This window comes from Protobothrops mucrosquamatus, unplaced genomic scaffold, assembly GCF_001527695.2.
Source record: "Protobothrops mucrosquamatus isolate PMUCROS unplaced genomic scaffold, P.Mucros_1.0 scaffold419, whole genome shotgun sequence".
NCBI lineage: Eukaryota > Metazoa > Chordata > Lepidosauria > Squamata > Viperidae > Protobothrops > Protobothrops mucrosquamatus.
This window is the reverse complement of record NW_015386748.1, coordinates 449,203-465,840: the sequence shown is the minus strand read 5'-3', so window position 1 is coordinate 465,840 and position 16,638 is coordinate 449,203. Positions and strand designations below refer to the sequence as shown.

The 16,638-nt window shown below is 39.3% G+C and overlaps 1 protein-coding gene across 1 annotated transcript in view; it reads left to right on the top strand.

The window, feature by feature from the left end:
- ABCC2 (ATP binding cassette subfamily C member 2) overlaps window positions 1-16,638 on the top strand; it is a 35,648-nt gene that overhangs the window by 13,767 nt on the left and 5,243 nt on the right. Inside the window, exons 11-26 of the mRNA XM_029284196.1 lie at window positions 1,062-1,127; window positions 2,052-2,189; window positions 3,561-3,707; window positions 3,993-4,077; window positions 4,230-4,296; window positions 4,532-4,658; window positions 5,108-5,284; window positions 5,601-5,768; window positions 7,897-8,083; window positions 8,226-8,349; window positions 9,855-9,978; window positions 11,677-11,896; window positions 12,248-12,402; window positions 13,628-13,783; window positions 14,617-14,816; window positions 15,949-16,075. Of these exons, the coding sequence (XP_029140029.1) occupies window positions 1,062-1,127; window positions 2,052-2,189; window positions 3,561-3,707; window positions 3,993-4,077; window positions 4,230-4,296; window positions 4,532-4,658; window positions 5,108-5,284; window positions 5,601-5,768; window positions 7,897-8,083; window positions 8,226-8,349; window positions 9,855-9,978; window positions 11,677-11,896; window positions 12,248-12,402; window positions 13,628-13,783; window positions 14,617-14,816; window positions 15,949-16,075 (2,268 nt within the window). The remainder of the gene's footprint in view (window positions 1-1,061; window positions 1,128-2,051; window positions 2,190-3,560; window positions 3,708-3,992; window positions 4,078-4,229; window positions 4,297-4,531; window positions 4,659-5,107; window positions 5,285-5,600; window positions 5,769-7,896; window positions 8,084-8,225; window positions 8,350-9,854; window positions 9,979-11,676; window positions 11,897-12,247; window positions 12,403-13,627; window positions 13,784-14,616; window positions 14,817-15,948; window positions 16,076-16,638) is intronic.

The following is a 16,638-nucleotide window of genomic DNA, read 5'->3' as shown; positions in this document are numbered from 1 at the left end:
GAAGTGGTCACCACTAAAAAGACCCTTTTTCATGGCTCCACCAGATGTATGTTCCTAATCGATGGGACCCATAACCCTGCCTTCCTGTTCTGATGGATAAAGTGGATATATCAGATGAGAGGTAGTCCTGCAAATAGCCTGGCCCCAAGCCATGTAAGCCATGTAAATTACCTTGAATTGTACCCAGAAGCAGATTGGCAGCCAGTGCAGCTCCCGCAGAGGAGGCGACACATATGCAACTCTAGGGCTAGGCCCACAAAAACTGTTAAAGCTGCTGGATTTTGAACTAACTGAAGCTTCTGGATACTCTTCAAGGGCAGTCCCATGTGGAGTGCATTACAATAGTCAAAACAGGAGATACAGTGGGTGACTGTAAGCAGGGCATTTTGGTCCAGGAATGGAAATAACTAGTACACAACTGAAAGTTGTGCAAGGCCTTCCTGGCTACAACTCCTACCTCGAGCAGGAGTTGCAAGTCCAGAAGAACTCCCAGATTAGGCACTGGGTCAGCCTAGGCCAGGGGTAGGCAATCTTGGCTCTTTTATGACTCTTGGACTTCAACTCCCAGAATTCCTGAGCCAGCCATGCTGAGGGGAAAGGGAGAGGTTTCCAAGCTGAGCCATGCTGGCTCAGGAATTCTGGGAGTTGAAGTCCACGAGTCATAAAAGAGCCAAGGTTGCCTACCCCTGGCCTAGGCAATGCAATCCCTCATTTTCCTTTCAGACACAGCAGCAAACCCCTTTCACTTTTTTAAGGCATTGGTTCTTAACCTGATGGTAATGTAGACCTACTCTGATGGCGCTGCCGAGATGCTTGTGTAAAAAAAGAGAGTCTGGGTGTTTTTAAAAATTAATTAATTAATTAATTAATTAATAACAGTCTGGGTGGATTTATTTGTTTGTTTGTTTGTTTGTTTGTGACTGGGAAAAAGAGTAATTGGGTCAAAGAGTTTCAGAATAAAATAAAATTAATCAACCAGTGGAGGTATCCACATAAGCATCTAATATTTTATATGATTCTATAATTCTCAGCTCTGATATGTACTTCATTTATTTTATCAGGTGAAAAATATGAACCACAAGGATGAACGCATGAAAATAATGACTGAAATTCTTAATGGTATCAAGGTGAGCAATAAAAACTGGTTGCCATCAGTGGGGTTTTATTGCTATATCTTGCATTGGTCAGACTAGGGGGTTATAGTAGAATTCTTTTTCCTGTTGGGATACACATTTCCTCACTTGTGCCCTGGCCTATAAACATCACTGGATAGGGCCAAAGGCAAAAGTGGGGAAGCTCAAAGAAAAAATAAGCCTGAAGCCACAGTAGACCAGAGATTGTAGATTTTGTAATCATGGTGTAAGAGTGGATAACCTTCTGAAGGCCAGATATTTTTTCTCTGTATATTTGGGAGGAGGTGACCTGAGGCTGTAGTGCGTGGGGTGGGATCTTTAGGATTGAGATATTGGAAAATTTAAAAATGTTTTAAGTCTGTTTCAAGGACTGAACAACTTATTTGTGTGTATTCTGCAGAACACCACATTACTTGTTTGCAGTAGAGTACTTAAGGGTGTCTTAAGATTTCTGAATTGTTTGTCTCAGTTTAGCCAGACAAGTTATGTAGCAGTTATGATTTACCTAAAGTCTCTCTTAGATGCCATCCTGAAACAAACATGTGACAGTATCAAAGTTTCCTTTGAGTGTTATCAGTGTACATGCTAGTCCAATGAGCTGGGTGTTGCCCACCTTAAAAATGGAAGCAGAGTGGAAAGAAGCCATCTCTTTTGTTGTGAATTGTTGGGGACCTCAGTATGACTGAGCACTGCCCTCCCTCACCATTTGATGAGTATCTGGAGTCTTTTGTGCTTTCTGAACTTGGTTGGTGGAGATGTGATTTTCTCCATTTTCCCCACAATCATTAGTACTGATGATATTACCTAGTCAGGTAATGAAACATCTGCAAGCAAATAACCAGTCTCAGAGAGCACCAATGACTCCATGATTCAACTCTGAGCTACATATGTTCTCTTCTATTGATGAATATCTTTCAGATCCTGAAGTTCTTTGCTTGGGAGCTCTCATTTCAGAAGCAAGTTGAAAAGATCCGGGCTTTGGAATTAAAAGGACTGCTGCACTTTTTCCATCTACAATCAGTTGGCATCTTTGTCTTTTCTTGTGCACCTTTTCTAGTAAGGCAATACAGGGAATGGGAGGGGCATTAAGAAGAGGTAAACAAGTAAATGAAATGTGAAACACAAATAGAAATTTTGCAGTATCTATCAGTATTCATACTGATAGATGTTAGTGAGGATGAGTCCAGCAGCAACTTGGCAATTTCTCACATGGCCTTGTCTTTCTGGGCTTTGGTCTTAACACATGTGCAGGACAGCAGGCTACGGAGGGATAGTCTCTAGCTTGACTAATTTTAATTAAGAGGGATGGCCAAAGTTTGTTGACTTAGAATCAAGACAATTGCCTGTCCTCAGTTAAGACAAAACATTACACTATGAGTTTGGATTGAAGACTGGAAAAGCTGAATGTACTTAGTGCAAATCCATGACCATCCTACTACTACAAAAAAAAAATTCTCAAGGACTGAAGGTTAAATGTATGTCTGACTCACAAAGCAACACAGTTAGAGACGTTTTGCCTTCTCATATTTGTTGCTCTCTAGATACCACGTCAGATTGAGAAAGACTGATTTAGACTAAAGACTCTGAATTGCAAACAGAAATGGACTGCCAACTATAGCTGTAGAGTTAAAGCATTTCTTTTGAGTTAAGTCTATAAAAATAGGCTGATTATTTTCAGAAATAATTATTTTTAACTATAATTAGAATTAGCAAAGGATTAATTTTTAGCTGTTTTAGAGAACACTACATTACTTTATTGATAACCATTTTAATAACCAACAATATATGTTTAAGCATGAATTAGAGAAGCAATTATAGTTTTTATTGCTGATAAGATTTGATAGATCTGGTGTAGAAAGATAATTCTTGTGGCACAAACTAGATATGGATGGGAACATTGTTTTATTAAGATGTTTAAGTAAATATGCTATTTTGGACCTACTGCATATATAGGATGACTCAGAACATATGAACATACTAAAATATGCACTTTCCTGATTTCTGCAATGCAATTTACAGCTTAAAAGCTAGGCACCAACATCAACACATACATTAATATATATCACAGAAAAGTCTTAACTATATTAATGCAGATATTATTATAGAAATACTGTATATGAACGGGCATTTCCTATGAAAATATTTGTTTGCAAATAATGTGCACACTAGAAATAGTATGTACAAAAATTATGCATTACAAATGCTTACCAAAAATATGTGCAATTTTAAAAAAAAACAAAGCAGGAAAGATTTTTATATGGGAGAAAAGTGGAAAAATCCACATCTCGCCCTCATATTCTAAATCTGTCTCCAGCTTGTAGTCTTTCCTTAGTGGGCATTTCTCCAGAATTTTAAGACATTTCTTTAGAAAGTAAATAACCCCAACTCAATCACTTTTCATTTGCTTTTTCCACTTCTGTCACCTAGGTCTCTGTAGCTACCTTTGCTGTCTATGTGATGATAGATGAGAACAACATCTTGGATGCACAGAAGGCCTTCACTTCTATAGCGCTCTTCAATATCCTGCGCTTCCCGCTTGCCATGTTTCCACTGACACTGTCCTCCATGGTGCAAGTGAGCAGCCTTACAAGGAATATATACATCTGGGGAGAAGGAGCCTGATTTCAGAATTAGTGCTGATCTCTTTCCCATTATTTATTTTGTACCATTGGCAAAGAAATTCCATTACAATATGTGTTCAGCATGAGAAGTTATAAATTTAAGCTCAGTCACCTATATATGCTCCTCAATCTGACTTGAAGTATTAAAAACTATCAAATAGATTCTAAGAAGTATCCAACAAGACTGCCTGATGGCTCTGGAGCTACCATCTCTGACTTTGTCTTTTAAATTTTACAGGTGAAAGTATCTACTGATCGACTAGAGCGATACCTGGGTAGTGAAGACCTGAACACTTCAGCTATATGGCATAATTCCACCCCTGGTAAATTAAGTTTAGGGTTCAGACTTGGGTGGTCAAAACAGGTAAAGCTCTGGGAAAAAATATTGCAGAAGGACAAGTCTGTTTGTGCACTGGGTCTGGACTGAGTAGTTCTCTCTCCTTAATGTTGATGTTATCCTTCCTTTGTCTTCCAGCCTGTGCGGTGAAATTTCACGAGGCCTCTTTTGCCTGGGAACAGGATTCTGATGTCACTGTAAAAGAGTAAGTCACCATATAGAGCACAGGTTGGGTTATGGGTGGAATGGGGTTCTTTTTATTCAGTGACATACTGAGTTGGGCAAAACAAACAAACAAACACCTTCTCTTGTTCTTAGAGGATGTCTGGCACTGCTTCATTGGAGACCACGCTCTTTAGCATAGGGACTGACAACAACCATTTTTTAAACTGTCTCCGGGCATTACTTCACATCTGTTTATATGGCATTCTTCTCTACAGCATCACCTTGGAAATTGCTCGTGGAAGCCTTGTAGCCATAGTGGGGTCTGTGGGATCAGGAAAATCTTCATTGATATCTGCCATGTTGGGCGAGATGGAGAACATCAAGGGACACATCAATATTCAGGTGAAGGGAAAACCTTTTGTCCTGAATTAAATATGGACTATGTAATAAATAGAACTAAGTACTCTGGTAGAATCCTGAAGTAAGGTTATTGTTTGGAAGCTCATCTCTGTTTAAAAACAGCAATAAAACAAACGTCCGGTTCCATTCCCAGTAAATAGATAGTTCTATCAGAGAGTTACTATGTTAGCTTATTCCCTTGTAGAGAGATTTCCCACATATCTGAACCTTTGAAAATGTGAATTGTTGCCTGCAGTGAGGGATCCAGGCCAATCCCTCACCTGACTGTTTTTAAAAAGTTACTCTGCCACAGACTTTGCCAGTCTTAAGTACTCAGTGAACATCATTTCTTTTTCCTTGCACTCCTCCTTGACCCAACTGCTGACAAAAGACAATAGTTCTTTCCAGTTATTATCTTAAGTAGCTGGATATTTTTTTTCTTTTTCTTTTAGGGCTCTATGGCCTATGTGCCTCAGCAAGCATGGATACAAAATGCGACTTTGAAAGACAACATCCTTTTTGGGTCCCCCCTCTATGAGGCTCGATATCAACAAGTGTTAGAGGCCTGTGCTTTGCTTCCTGACCTACAATTGCTTCCAGGAGGAGACCTGACTGAGATTGGAGAAAAGGTATCACCACTGAGCTCAATAATCAAAGAAGCACTGAGAGGTAGAGTAGTAGGAGCCAGTATATTAATTAGTTTAATTTCTGCCAGATTTATCAGAAAAATTTTTCACAACCTAACCAGTTTTGTTCTTCTAACTTGAAGAATAACTGGCTAACTCTCTCTAATTGTGCCCAAAAAAATTTCTAACCCTAGCAAACAAATACTATAGGATTCATGATGTAATCATCCTTGATTTAAGTAGCCCTGGAATTAACTTTCTGTGCAAACAATATCACTAGTATGGATCATGGAAAGGTTCAGTGTACTTTCTTCCATAGGGAATTAACTTGAGTGGAGGTCAGAAACAACGTGTTAGCCTGGCTAGAGCTGTGTACAACAATGCGGATACCTACTTATTGGATGATCCCCTCTCAGCTGTGGATTCCCATGTAGGACGGCACATTTTTGACAAAGTGCTTGGGCCAGAAGGACTGTTACAGAATAAGGTAAATTTGCGCTATGGGTTGTGTTTTTGAGTATAGTAGATATTTTTTACTTATTATAAAAATTAATATATGATTCTTTCTTAGAAGAAAATAATAAATCAGACCAGAACATAGCCCATATAGAAAACTTGTCCTGTTCCAGTCCACACAAGCACACAAGCGGGGTTCAACATGTTTATTTCACTCTGTAAAAACCCCTTTGTCATTCCCCAGGTCCCAACCGCAGGTTCAGTCCTTCAGAAGTCTGTTTCCAACAAACAACAGTCCTCTTTGCTTCTAAGGCTTGGGAGTGGGGGGGGGTAACATTAGCCAGGTAAATTGCCCCAACTGTCTTCTTTCAAAGCGCAGCACAGGCAAACATGGTTAAATGAGTTCAAGACACAACAAAGTCAATGCAAAGTCAATAGGTTCAAGGCAGGAGGAAAACAAAATGGAGCCCAAGGAGTCAAGGCACGATAAAGTCAATGGGATGTCAAAAGGTTCAAGACACGAGGAAATCGTCATGCAGTCCAAGGAGTCAAGGCACAATGAAATCAGCAAGTAGCAAGGAGGTTCAAGGCAGAAGGAAGTCAAGAGCATGCACAAAATGACTAATTGTGAATGGCTGCCTCCAACAACCAACCAACCCCCTCTGTCCACTTAAATCAATCCCGGCTGGTGTTTCTCATTAGGCGGGGTGAGGCTGCTTCTTTGCAAGTAGCCTTGCCAACTTCCTCTGTGCCTCTTGGCTTTCGGCTCTCCTTGTCCATGGATCAGGCCGGAACAGCAGCTGTTCTCATCAGAGTTGACCCGCTGCTGATCCACCTCTTGTTCTTATGCTTGCGCAAGCGGCTGCTCGTCCAGTCAAACACTTACCCCACTCCCTGACATTCCCAGAACTGACTCCCAGCTTTCCCCAGTTTTTGGATACCCCACATCTCCCCTTTCTGATGGTCCTGAGTCCAGCTCGTCCTCCTCATCCAAGCTGGCCTCTGGCAGGGACATAACAAAACTAATACTAATCCTCATCCCTAAAAGATATTGGCTGGCTTGGGTACACAGATTTTTTTAAGATTTGGTTTTCCAGCTGGTTTAAAAAGTCAATAAGACTATTCAAATGGCAGACCATTAATCCTAACCTTACCATTTTCCTGAGATTGGATTTCTAAGAAGAATGATTACTAACGAATGACATAAGGTTGTGATGGTTGGCTCTTGTCCCTCACAACAAAAGGCAAGAGAAGGAAAAGAGTAGGCTTGATTGTCTAAGTCAGCAGTTCTCATCAGGGGTCCGTAGGATATTTCAAGGAGGCCCCAGGTGAAAAATGTAAGAAGTAGGCCATGGCATATGCTGAGGGGGCCACAGAACATTTGGCAATGTTGCATACTGAAATTCAGATGGTTGAAAAATATAAGGGAGAGGGAAAGAGACCGAGGGTAGAACACTTATCTAATCATGAAAAGAATTAAGTATCTGAGCAACAATGCTCTATTTTTGAGGAGCCATGGTTGTATTGGGCTTTGGTTATTATTTTGAGAAATGGAAAAGTAGTAGTAGTAGTAGTATTTCTGATATTAAGATTTTGATTCAAGAGATATTTATCTGTTTTTGAAACGGCAATTTTATCCACTAATAAAAAAACTAAACGCAATATCTTCTGCTTTTCTTCTTCATGGAGAAAATCTACCTATCTGGTTGTTAGGAGTTAAAAATGACTTGCTGGCACATAATCAATCAGAAAATTTGCTCCTTTGCCATTAATTTTAGAAACTTTGTAACAATAGAAAATTATAATTTAGTTTTTTAATTTAGATATGTTTTAGTATTGTCTGATATGTGAGGGACATGTGACATGCATAGTTTCCCTCTTTTTAATGTTTGTTACTACTTTCTTTTGTTCCTTTCTTTTCTTTTTTCTACTTCTTTGTATTTATTCATATAAAAATTCATATAAAATTACTTAAGATACATAAATAAACTATTATAAATTTTAAAAATGTCCTTTGAAAAGAGAAAGAGAAAAAAAAATACTGAGGGCATTGAATGCTGTGTACAATCATTGTTTATTTAACATGACCTAAATCTGGGATAGCATGACTAGGAATGCTAAACTATTCTTTGAATTTGTTACACTTATTTGTGTTACAGACACGGATCCTAGTGACTCATAACTTAAACTTCCTTGCACAAGTTGATGATATTGTCGTATTAGAGACTGGATCTGTCACGGAACGTGGTTCCTACAAAACCTTACTGGCAAATAGTGGATCATTTGCTCAGTTGCTCAACACATATGGCAACCAGCAGGATAATATACATGAAGAAGAAGCTATGGGTACGGTAACAATAACTAAAGATACAACATCTACAATTACTCTCATGGCAATAAGATGTAATTTGATGAACTTCAGATTTGCTCAGCTGAGAGCTGTTTCCTTCCTTCTATTCAAACGTCCCATGCTCTTGATTATTTTTAGCAGGCATAGAAGAGCAGGAACTGGATGATTATCCTGAACTTGTAACTGAAGAGGTGCCAGCTGATGTGGTGACTATGACACAGAAGAATGAGGCCAGTGTCCAACAAAAAATCTTCAACCGCAGGTCAGTTCTTTTACAAGCCCATTGTTCCTTTATTCCCTTTCTCCGCTTGTTTTTTCTGCTCTTTTCAGTCACTGGCTTTTTCCCCTTCTTTTTTTTCTGCCCTTTTGTGATTTTTGCATATCTCCTGAACCTGGTCTGGTTATCTTTCTTCATAAATTATTGAAGCATCACTGGAAACAGCTCAGCAACCTAAATTTTATCTTTGCCCTCCTGATGCTGGTTTGTGTCATCCACAGACCATAATTTACAAAGCTTTGTTCTACTGTTTACCATACTGCAGAACACCCACTAGCAACAAATAGAAAGGATAGAAAAGGGATCTTGGACAATTCATTGTTATAGTGACAACTCTATCTATAACTACAGTAATGCCTGGCTTCCACTAATGTTTGTGGCTAAGGAAAAGTTCTCAGACGAAGCAGTGGGAAACTCTCCAAAGTATGCAATTTCAAGAAACTGTTCCATTCTAACACGTTGTGCCACAGAAGTAACTAATAATGACACTCAGCCCCAGTATACCCAGTAAATCACAGTCTTCATGCTTGTCTTATCATAGCTTGCCCTAATATGGGCATCTTCTAGATATATGGGATATGTGTTTATTTTTCCTACCTTAATCCTAACATGCTGAGTAATAAGATAAAACAGAGGGGAAAAAGTAAAATACACCAAATGCGGCTAAAGACCAAAGTAAATTCAATAAATCTTTTTGAAGAGCAGGATTGAAGCCATTCACTCATCCACACATCTTGATAGCACCTAGATTTGAGAAGGTTTCTCTGTCAATTTGCTTGGATGCAAGCTAATCAAGCCAATCTTCTGTGCAATTCTCTGTCACCTTTGCTCTGGTGCTATGTCTTGTTCTACTGTGGACCATAGTTTCATTATGGAACACTACATAGCTTAGTTCCTTCCCTCCTTTCCACAGCCTACCTCTTGGCAGCTCATAATATAACTAAAACAAAATAAAAACACAGTACAAAATAGATAAACAAGGATGGGAATCTGACCACTTAACACACAGATCAACACGCATACACACAAAAACACGTACTGTATAAAACATCCAATAAGGGGCTCCATCCAACCTAACTTGGGAGAACATTCAGGCCTTTTAGAGATTCCAGGATGGCATCAGGGTGGGAGCCATGGGGGATCTCATTCCAGAGGGCAGGTGCTGCAATAGAGAGGGCATGTGTCCTGATAGATGGCACTGTTTAATTGAATGAACTCTGAACAAAGCAACTCCATTAGGTTATATTGGCTGGGCAGAACCTTTGGGAAAGAGCCATCAAGCAACGTGCTCCTCTGGACCTCTTATTAGCCAACCTATAATTTCATCACCGGGTTCCTTTCTGAGCTGTTTTAGGCAAGGGTGCATAGCCATGATGAACCCTTTGGAAGATTTTTTTTTTCAGAAATATTTTTAAAGAGCAGGACAATATAGTGGCAGAGCAGCTGAGATCTAGAAATTCTGCCTTTTACCATTAACATTTCTGTTCTAGCCGCAGTACCAGCAGTAACATATCTATCAGGAAGAGTCATCAAGGGCATTTGAATGACAAGAAAACAATGACAGAGTTTAAAGGACAGAGATTGATTGATAAGGAAGCCATGGAAACTGGCAAGGTAAGAGATGAAGACATGGGAATTTTACACCCTTTTCAAAGAACTATATAGAGATTATTTATGGATGGTAGTGAAGGAATAAAGCATTGTGGGGGTTTCTTTTTGCAATGACTAGACACACTATGATAAATTTACACAACACATTGTTATATCACACAGCTTCCTCAATAAAAGGCTGTTGCATTGGCTGGGCAGGGCTAACTTCATCCTCCTAGCCCAGGGGTAGGCAACTTTGGCTCTTTTATGACTCGTGGACTTCAACTCCCAGAATTCCTGAGCCAGCTGGCTCAGGAATTCTGGGAGTTGAAGTCCATGAGTCATAAAAGAGCCAAGGTTGCCTACCCCTGTCCTAGCCCATATGAGTTGGCTTAACCACATAACCTTTTAGAGCAGGCATGTCCAACCTGCGGCCTGCAGGCCACATATGGCTCTGGACAGCTAGTAATGCAGTTCCACAAGATTGTGAACTTTTAACATTATGTAATATAGTTATATACATTAACTAAATTATATATTTTATATGGGGCCCAAGACAATTCCTCTTCTCTCAATGCTTTAGAGCTTAGTCCTTATTGTTATTAAAGTTACTAAACTGAAATATAGTCCTCTTCAAAAATTCTTGCATTCATTGGAAAGTATGTGCTGCCTCAATGTGGATGCGCCTTATATGCCTACAATTGTGCAGCAAAGTTGTTGCTAGGCTCCAAGCCAGGTTCCAACTCTACTCTAAGCAATGATGCTGTTAAGCAACGAAGCTGAGCTCCTAAGCTCCAGGCAGGATCAAGCCAAGATTGGCTGCTTATTGTGGCTTGTGGTCCTAGCAGTTTACCTTATGTCTTGCCTGTCATTGTTGCACTTACCTAGACGTCATTTTCCATTTCCTCATCTGCTTGCTATGTTCTGCATTAGCTCCCCCTTTTATAGGCTGAGAGGTATGCTAACCTAGCAGACTATGGGCTTCAGCACGGCCCCGAAAAGGCCAAGCTGTGGCTAAAATAGCCGGCTGGGGACACCATTATATCAGTCCAATAGTGTGGCCATGTTGCTCAGTCTGCCTTTCTCTCAGCAGATTCCCCAATTATTCCCCCTCAGATCTCTTGGCAGAGCCAGGACTGTAAAACAATCATGTCCTCTTAGGGCAGGGGTAGGCAACCTTGGCTCTTTTATGACTCGTGGACTTCAACTCCCAGAATTCTGGGAGTTGAAGTCCATGAGTCATAAAAGAGCCAAGGTTGCCTACCCCTGCCTTAGGGGGTTGGGGGATGAACTGAATCTAGCATTGGGAGGGCTTTTGTTTTTGCCTAGCAGCAGCCAATTCCAACCCATGTTTTCAGCATTGCTTTTCCTAAGTGCAGATCACACTTTCAACTTTATTCCTTTATTTTCTTCCTCTCACACCCCTAAGAAAGTGTAATGACAATCTAGTTTTGAGGTCTCGATTCTTGTTTATGTGTGTTTGTACTCTTTTTTTTTGCCATTATCTGATACCTAGTATAAGAACTTTGGGATTTCCACTACAGGCTTCCTGTGAATAGCTCTGTCTTTAGTTATGATATTCTAAGCTGTTTCTATTATATCCATGTCAATCTATTTGTGAGACACAGATTGACTGGAATGTAAGGAGTCTGTAGGATCTGATATTATAAAGTACAAAACAATTGTGCAGTGTATGATTCATAACAATGCTGTGTTATACAGGTGAAGCTATTTACATATGTGCGATACTTTCGTGCTATCGGTTGGGGCCTCTCATTAAGCATCCTCATCGGTTATATTGGACAAACTGCATCCTCCGTTGGTTTCAACCTCTGGCTTAGTGACTGGACGAATGATGCTCTACGCTATGAGAATACGACCTATCCAGCCACAGAACGTGATATGCGTGTTGGAATCTATGGAGTGCTGGGTGCAAGCAACAGTAAGTTTCCCCAAAATCTGACCCCTTGCTATTATCCCTTCCCCTCTCCTCAGACTGGGAAAAACACTTACTCTGTCTCTGGAGGGGCAGAGAATTATCAAAAACAGCAAAAAAAGGCCATCCCATCATCAGCATAATAAATTATGCTATACAAACATATTGGTGGATTCTTTTTGGAGGTTTGAATTCTGTACTTCAAAACAGAATGAATTGAGAGAACATAGCAGAAGACTGAGTTGCATGTTTATAATATCAAGATACAACATAGAAGTCAAATGTATTTTATTCAGAGTACCTTATCAATTATCCCCACCTGCATCAGGGTCTGAACGGTGCTTGTGTTTCTTCTAGGTATCTTCCTGCTGATCTCAACTGCTCTTGCTTCCTTTGGTACTATCCGAGCTTCCCGGCTCCTGCACGATCAGCTCCTCAGTAATATCCTGCGGGTGCCTATGAGTTTCTTTGACTCAACACCAACTGGTCGTATAGTGAACAGATTTGCCAAGGTCAAAACTCTGGCTTTGTGGGAACCTTATAATTGATACAGCCTAAGTACTGGTCATGAGTGAGCCAGTATCTTGAATCTGGGGGTCTCCTAGGTGCAATTCCTATTTGATAAGGAGGTGGCAATTGTGTTCAGGAGGGTTATAATGCAGCTGTTTCTAATGTGTAATTACAGTAATTTCTGGATGACAAAACTCTGCTCACAATCTGTCATCCTCTAGCCATTTTCTCATTTGGATTTGTAATGGAGCCCTCAAAAAGCATTTGGAAACCACAGCTAGTACAAAATGGGCTGGCCAAGTGCTGATGGGTGTTTCCTATTATACTTATGTGACTCCATTGCTTCAGGAGCTGCGTTGGTTGCTAGTTGGCTTCTGGATGCGATTCAAGGTGCTGCTTGTTACCTTCCAGGCCCTACATAGCTATGACCTAGTTATCTTCAGGACTGCCTTCTCTCATAGTCATATGCTTGTCTGATCAAATCAAATAGGCCTTTAGGTTTTAGGACTCCCTCCCTGCAGAAATCTAATCTCCACCTTCCCTCCTGTGTTTCAAAAGAGTCTTTCCTAAATATTTTCTCTTAGGCTAGAGATTTTGCCTTTTTTTGATCTATTTCCTATCACCAGTCAAGAATTTAATTCTTGATTATACTGATACTCAGTCATTATACTTTGCTCAGTCATTTCAATACTGGGTTTCTAATATTCTCCATTCTGGACCAGTTTGGATTTCATGCTGTGCTGTTTCACACATACCCAATTGCTCCATCTACTACAGATAATATAGTAATGAACCGTCCATAAGTAGCCAACCTTTGCTAACATGTGAACATGTTTATCTGAATAAACAAAAGAATAAAACCATTAATAAACAGAAAACTGGCCATGGATGCATTTTCTGATAGCTTCTATATGGAGGAAATTTAAACTAGTCTTCTTATAAGCTCGTCAACCATCACTGATGCCCAATACTACCTTTTAACATTTTGTATTCTGAGATCCTTGAATTGAATGCAGAAAGTTATTTTTTTATAATCCAAGAACAGTTAAGAGATATCCTCACCACTGCATCATTGGAAAGAGGGCTTACAGTATGAAAAGTTTAGAATAAAGGCATAAATTACTTGAATTTGGTATAAAAGTATGGTTAGAATGCATCATCCATTGGCTTCTGCTGACTATTCTTATTTTACTAGTTTTATTTTTATTCTCATCCTCTTTTTTACAGGATATTTTCACTGTGGACGAGACTATTCCAATATCACTTCGCTCCTGGATGAACTGCTTCTTTATGATTCTCAGTACTCTAGTGATAATTTGCTTAGCTACGCCTTATTTTGCAATTATCATCCCGCCTTTGGGAATCGTGTACTACTTCATTCTAGTGAGTTATCAATAGGGGTGGGAATGGATATTCTTGCAATAAAACCTTCAGAGTTCTTAGAGCTTTTACTGAGAAATTCATTTCCAAAATGGCTGCTGCCTGTTTAGATCCAATTCTTTGATGCCTTGTAGAATGTGAAACAAAAGTCAGTGAAAGTCCTGTAGGTTTCAAAACAGGGCAGATTCAGGAATACTTAATACCTTATTATACTCTCAATACTCAGTAACTATTACATTCTAATATTCTTAAATATACTTGACTCTTTTGGATCTCAGTCAGAAAATTTTGACTCCCCATAAATCTTTCTATAAAATAATTCTAAACCGTAACCCTGTTATGGATTTTCTGATGAGTCTTGATGATAATGGAAATGCCATAAATTGAAGAACTAATTGTTTGAACCTTGGGTGTATAAAACAAAAGATAAATTAAATCACATATTCCTAAAATGGAATAGTCCTCTTTTCCTCCCATAATACAGACCTGTCCTAGTGTTTGCTTTGTTCATTTCTGAAATGATATTCCCCTGTAGCTATGATAGTCATAAGATAGTAAAGAACATGTTAAAAGAACAAGGCCAGACTCTGAGGTGAATTGTATGTAAACATACACATCTATGTTGTGGGAAAATAGACCTTTGCTTTAGGAACATTAATTAGAAACCATTTGCTAAAATACAAGAATTATGTGCCAATATAATGTACACTTGAAACCATAGGATGCCAGAGTTTTGTTTTATAAGAATATTAGCTAAAACTGAGAAAAGCAAACGTCAATATGAAGTGTCTTAATAGAGTTTCATGGATCTTGCTGAGCTATCTCTTTCTTCCTAGCAATTCTATGTGGCTACATCCCGCCAGCTACGACGTTTGGACTCTGTCACCAGGTCTCCAATTTATTCCCATTTTGGTGAGACAGTATCTGGTCTCTCTGTCATCCGGGCCTTTGGGCATCAGGAGCGCTTCCTGCAGCACAATGAGAAGATTGTGGATATGAATCAGAAGTCTGTTTACTCTTGGCTTGTTTCCAACAGGCAAGTCTCTCCTGTAGAAGATATAAATCTAGGACATAGGTTGCCAGGTTTTTTTTCCACTGCCATCATGAAAGACAATTGGTCTCCCATCCTCAACTGCTGAATTGTCCCCAGATCTTACGACATTTTGCAATATTCTAGTCTAGTTGGGAGCATGATCTTATAGGTACATTTAGCCAGTTTCTGGCCTTTGCTCTAATATGGACCATTCATTCTCAAGTAGCATCAGTAGATAATCTTCCTAAGGTTAACTTTCAGAATAGAAAATAGAATAGAATAGAATGGTAGAATAGAATAGAATAGAATAGAATAGAATAGAATAGAATAGAATTAGAATAGAATAGAATTAGAATTAGAATTAGAATAGAATAGAATAGAATAGAATAGAATAGAATAGAATAGAAACTTTATTTGGCCAAGTATGCTTAGACAAACAAGGAATTTGTCTCCAGTACAGAAGCACTCCCTATACTTGCAAAACAACACAGAAAAAAATAATACTAAAACTGTGCAGCCAGTAGAAGGGAGAAATAAGACATAATTGGATAAATAATACTTTATTGAGAAATATATAAGTAGTCCTCGACTTATGCCCATAATTGAGCCCAAAATTTCACTGCTAAGTGAGACATTTATTAAGTGAGTTTTGCTCAATTTTACGACCTTTCTGGCCACAGTTGTTAAGTGAATCACTGCAGTTGTTAAGTCACAGAGGCTAGAGTCTCTTAACTTCCCCACTGACTTTGCTTGTCAGAAGGCTGCAAAAGGGGATCACATGATCCCAGGACAGTGCAACCGTCATAAATATGAAGCAGTTGCCTAGTGTCTGAATTTTGATCATGTGACCATGGGGATGCTGTAACAGTCATAAGTTTGAAAAAATGGTCGTAAATCACTGTTTTCAGTGCCATTGTAACTTTGAGCAGTCCTTAAATGAACTGTTATAAGTTGAGGACTCTCTGTGGTATGAACCAGATATTTAGGAGGTCAGGAGAAGGTATGTAGGGGCCGCTTCTGTAGCAAGTCAATGCGGGAGATTAATATGAGGTTATTCTGAAACAATCACTCCTTTACAAAGCAGTCAAGATTGCTTATGAGATGTCATAGATTCTCATTATCTCTCTTTCTAAAGGTGGCTGGCTGTGCGACTAGAATTGGTGGGGAATTTGACAATTTTCTTTGCGGCACTTCTAGCAGTCTTTGTTAAAGATTCCTTGAACAGTGGCATTGTGGGACTCTCAATCTCCTCGGCTCTGAATGTGAGTAACTGAGACTCATATTCTAAGACAAAGAGATAGCTGAATGGGGGGGGGGGGCTTGCAGTGTATGTGTACTGACATGTCTGTTGTAACAGTTCTAATTGTAAATCTATCTGGCTGCAATCCTCCTAAGCCTGGGCTTCAGACACCATTTTTATTGCAAATCCATTGTGATAGTACAGTACTACTAACAATAAGAGAAATATCAAGCCGGTAAACTTTAAATGTGATGCTCAATTGACCGTATGATTAATTCTGACAGTAAAATTCATATACCTATTAGAAATTAGACATTCTCAGATGAAATCAGTGGGCTTATAAATCAGTTCATAATCATTAAGAAGAAAGTGGAATGAGACAAATAAGATCTTTTCTTGGAAACTTGGTAACTAACCCTGACCACATGCAACTGAAGCCCTCCAAATCCCCTGAATTTGAACTCCCAGCAGCCCAGTGTAACCCAGATACTGAATAGTGAAAAATGCCAAGAATTCTAGTTCAGGAACATTTCGAAAGTTTCAAGTTCCCATATTTGCATTGCCCAAAATGTTGAAGTTATTCCC